The sequence below is a fragment of the Meriones unguiculatus genome, chromosome 14, assembly GCF_030254825.1.
Source record: "Meriones unguiculatus strain TT.TT164.6M chromosome 14, Bangor_MerUng_6.1, whole genome shotgun sequence".
Lineage (NCBI taxonomy): Eukaryota > Metazoa > Chordata > Mammalia > Rodentia > Muridae > Meriones > Meriones unguiculatus.
In genome coordinates this window covers 1,394,798-1,398,259 of record NC_083361.1, presented here as the reverse complement: position 1 = coordinate 1,398,259, position 3,462 = coordinate 1,394,798, and the positions used below count along the sequence as shown (strand labels likewise).

General features: G+C 62.9%; 1 protein-coding gene across 2 annotated transcripts; it reads right to left on the bottom strand.

Moving 5' to 3' along the window:
• Positions 1-658: 658 nt before the first annotated feature.
• Pafah1b3 (platelet activating factor acetylhydrolase 1b catalytic subunit 3) lies at positions 659-3,462 on the bottom strand. 2 transcript variants are annotated; one of them, XM_021661150.2, is made up of 5 exons: positions 3,041-3,462; positions 2,816-2,905; positions 2,108-2,224; positions 1,937-2,020; positions 659-989 (listed from the first exon to the last, which is right to left on the bottom strand). In XM_021661150.2, exons 1-5 carry the CDS (start codon positions 3,116-3,118, stop codon positions 702-704), a joined length of 657 nt encoding a protein of 218 aa, XP_021516825.1. In that variant the 5' UTR covers positions 3,119-3,462; the 3' UTR covers positions 659-701. The 2 variants fall into 2 exon arrangements, with proteins under 2 accessions (XP_021516825.1, XP_021516824.1); XM_021661149.2 differs by having other exon boundaries at positions 1,898-2,020; positions 3,041-3,461.

The window sequence follows — 3,462 nt, the reverse complement described above, 5'->3', positions numbered from 1 at the left end:
CCTGTGGGCTGGCTCGCTCCTCCTGCGCCACTGTTAGGCCTCTCCTGGCGAGCATGGGGGCAGCCCAGCAGTGCTCCCCCTCCCCCTCGTCAGGGCCACAGGGCTGCGGGCCCACAGCCCTGCCCTGTGAGTGAAGCAGCCTTAATGGTCTGGGAGCTGTGGTGCCCCTCTGTCCACGCGACGGGCGGCAGCTTTACGGACTGCGAGAAAGGCAGTTCACCACTGTCGGTAGAGAGCGTTTTACTCAAATGAGGCCAGTCCAAGGGCTATGGGCTGTCCTCAACGACTGACCTCTGCTGACCCCCACATGGTCGTCTAGGTAGCACCGCTGCCAAGGGAGAGCAGTTAACCTCCTGTGCAAAGTCCAGGAAGGTGTAAGGTCTGAAGCAGCATCTAAACCTGGGCCAGAGCCTCAGGGAGTCAGCCGGAATCGGCCGGGTCAACTCCCCGAGAGGACAGCTCATTGGGGGATTTGAAGGTGTTCCAGCGATTACTGACTGACCTCGAGCCTAACAGGATAATGATGGCAATTCTGGTTTCACCCAGAATTTGCCCAAACCACACTACTGAAACACAGCTGGCTACGAGAACCAGAATGCCTGCCTCAGGTACAAACAGAGAAGGCTGCACGGAGACGAGCCCAGCCATAAGCACGGAACAGGAGGCAGAAGCAGACTTTAATGTCGGGAGAACAAGGATGCTCAGGGTGTGGCCTCTGGCAGAGGGGCGCCCTGGCCCTGGTCCTGAGCCAGGAGCCGCAGGAGCAGGGAGTGCAGGGCCCGGCAGACGGGGGTGTAGCCCAGCCTGCTCAGGTGGAGGTAGTCGTACATGTCGTGGTGGCTTATGGTGCCGTCAGAGTGCACAAAGCCAGGGTCTGCGTCTAAGAAGTGGGCTCGGGGGTGGCCAGACAAGGCTGCCCGGACCAGCTCGTTTACCTGTCGGTTTTTCTCCCGCAGCGGGTTGGGGTGCTGGCCCCTTGGAAGCAGGCCCTAAGGAGGCACACCAAAAGTAAATTGTCAGATGGGCACCTGAGCCGATCTGCCCACCCTAGCAGGAAAGCCGCAGCGCCGACAGCTGAGGGATGTGAAAACAGGGAAGGCAGAAGAGCTGCCGCTGCTGAGAACCTTCCAGTCAGCAGCCTGTGCAAGATCACTCGGAAACACCATTTTGCCAATGGGTCAGAGGTCTCTTTCAGGGGTGGAAATGTCTTGGCTAGAAGTGATAAGGCCTAACTTACTCCAGGAACTCCTGGATACTCTGAGAGTTTCAACACTCAAAATACCCAGCAGCAGGGTAACTGGTCCACAAGCACGCCTTCAGGCACAGCTGCCCTTTGTCTGGAGACAGGGTCTCCGCGGAGCTCTGGCTGGCCTCTAACTCAGATCTGCCTGCTTCTGCCCCTGGAGTGCTGGGATTAAAGCCCTGTGCCACCGCAGCCACTCGCGTTCACCCTTAAAGAGTGTAGAAATCAGCTGGGCGGTGGCGGTGCTCACGGCTGTAACCCCAGCGCCAGGGAGGCAGACCTCTGCTGATTTCTAGGCCAGCCTGGTCTACAGAGTTCCAGGACAGACAGGGCCACACAGAGACACTGACTGGGGGGGGGGGGGGGGGAAGTGTGGAAACCATCTACCAAACGCTTTCTGGAAAGCCACTGTGCCAAGCTGCCCAGAACTGTGCCAACGCTAGCTACTTCTTGGGGGTCCTCCACTGTAACCACACTTTCGTTTGTTGTCTCTGGAGAGTGCCGGGGTCAAAGGTGCCGGCCACCACTGCCTGGCTCTTTTAAAGTGCCTTGCTCTGTTGCCCATTCCTGCCTGGGCTCGGGAAGTGCCAGGATTCCAGGCGCCTGCTACCACGACTGGGCCACGTTCCCTTTCCCGCCCTTCCAGGCGCTCACCAGCACAACCACCCGGGCCTGCGGCTGCAGCTTGCTCACCAGCTGCACGATGGCCTGGATGCCTCCCGTCACCTGCTCCGCTGTGTGGCTGTGGTTGTTGGTGCCCACCCAGACCACCACAATCTGCGGGAAGAGGGACAGCGAGCACGGGTGAGCACCCGGCCAGGAGCGCTGGCCAGGAGCGCCAGGCCCACCCCCGTGCCTGCTCACCTTGGGCCGGATGTGCTCCAACTCCCCGTTCTCAAGCCGCCAGAGCACGTGCTGGGTGCTGTCTCCACCGATGCCGAAGTTAAGTGCGTGCAGAGGAGAGAAGAGCTCGCGCCAGATCTGTGGGCAAGAAACCAAGGAACGCTGCAGGCCCCGGCCACCCTCTGTCCACCACGGATGAGCCTTGCTTTATGGGCGGAGTCTGGTCAACTCTCCCCAGAACAAAGCCTAGCAGGGAGCCACTTCAGGAAACCCATAACTGCCTCACTCTAACCAAAGTCCCACAGAAGGCCGGCTCGGCCTGTGAAAACCCTGTCTGTGTGCTGGGACCGCCACAGAGCTGACAGCAGTACAGCCGAGCCTCCTGTGAGAACCACCACCGTGGCTAGCCCTGTCTCGGGAGAGTTTCGTGACCTTTGTGCCATACCATCACCATCCACCTTCCCTTCCCGTAAAGCTTTTATTACTACTCTGTAAACCCAACAGGGGCTGTGCTCTATTTGAACACAGTAAAAGCCTCACCTTAGGCAATCTAGAAGGAAAGCCTCAGAGACAGACAAAGCCAACGGGGCAGAGTCGGGGCACACACATTCCTTCCACCACGGGCAATTCTGTCCCCCCTTATCTCGTCTGGCTTGGGTGCTGGGCCCAAGTGCCAGTGAAGTTATGCGCCCGGATGAGGAAGGATGACAGGGCAGGGCGGCTCCTCACCTCACACTGGTGCATCAGCTGGACCAAGGAGTCCCCGATGAAGACGACCTCGGGTTCCTTGTCCTTGCTGTCCGCCACGAACCGGTGGTGCTGCAGGGAAAGCAAGAACGGGCCAATGGCGGGCACGCCCCAGGCCCCGCGCCACCCTGCTTCCTCAGGCTGGACAACCCCAGAAGCACCCCCCACACACGTCCCCGCCCCCGAGGCCCGGCCGGGGCCACTCACCAGGGACATCCAGCGCCCGTCGCCCTGCACGTCCTGCACAGGCGTGGGCCTGCTGGCCGGGTTCTGCTCCCCGCTCATGCTCGGCGGCGCGGGCCCTGCGGAGCGCGGAGCCCGGGAGCGCTCACCGAGGACGCGGCCCGCCACGCCCACCGCCCCCCTCTGCGGCGCGATGGGCTCGCTCGCTCGCTCGCTCGCGCAGGGCGGAGGCCGGGCCCGCGCGCCGCCTCCGCGCCGCCGGGAAACCGCCAGGAAGGAGGCTCGCGGCCCGGCGCGGGGGAGGGCGGGCGGGCGGCCGCGCAGCGCCCGGGGCGGCGCCGGGGAGCGGGACCCCGGTCGGGACCGGGCGGCGGGGGTACCTGGGGAGCCGCCGGGAGCCGGGACGAGCGGGCCCTTCCTCGGGGGCGGAGCACTCCGGAGCAGCC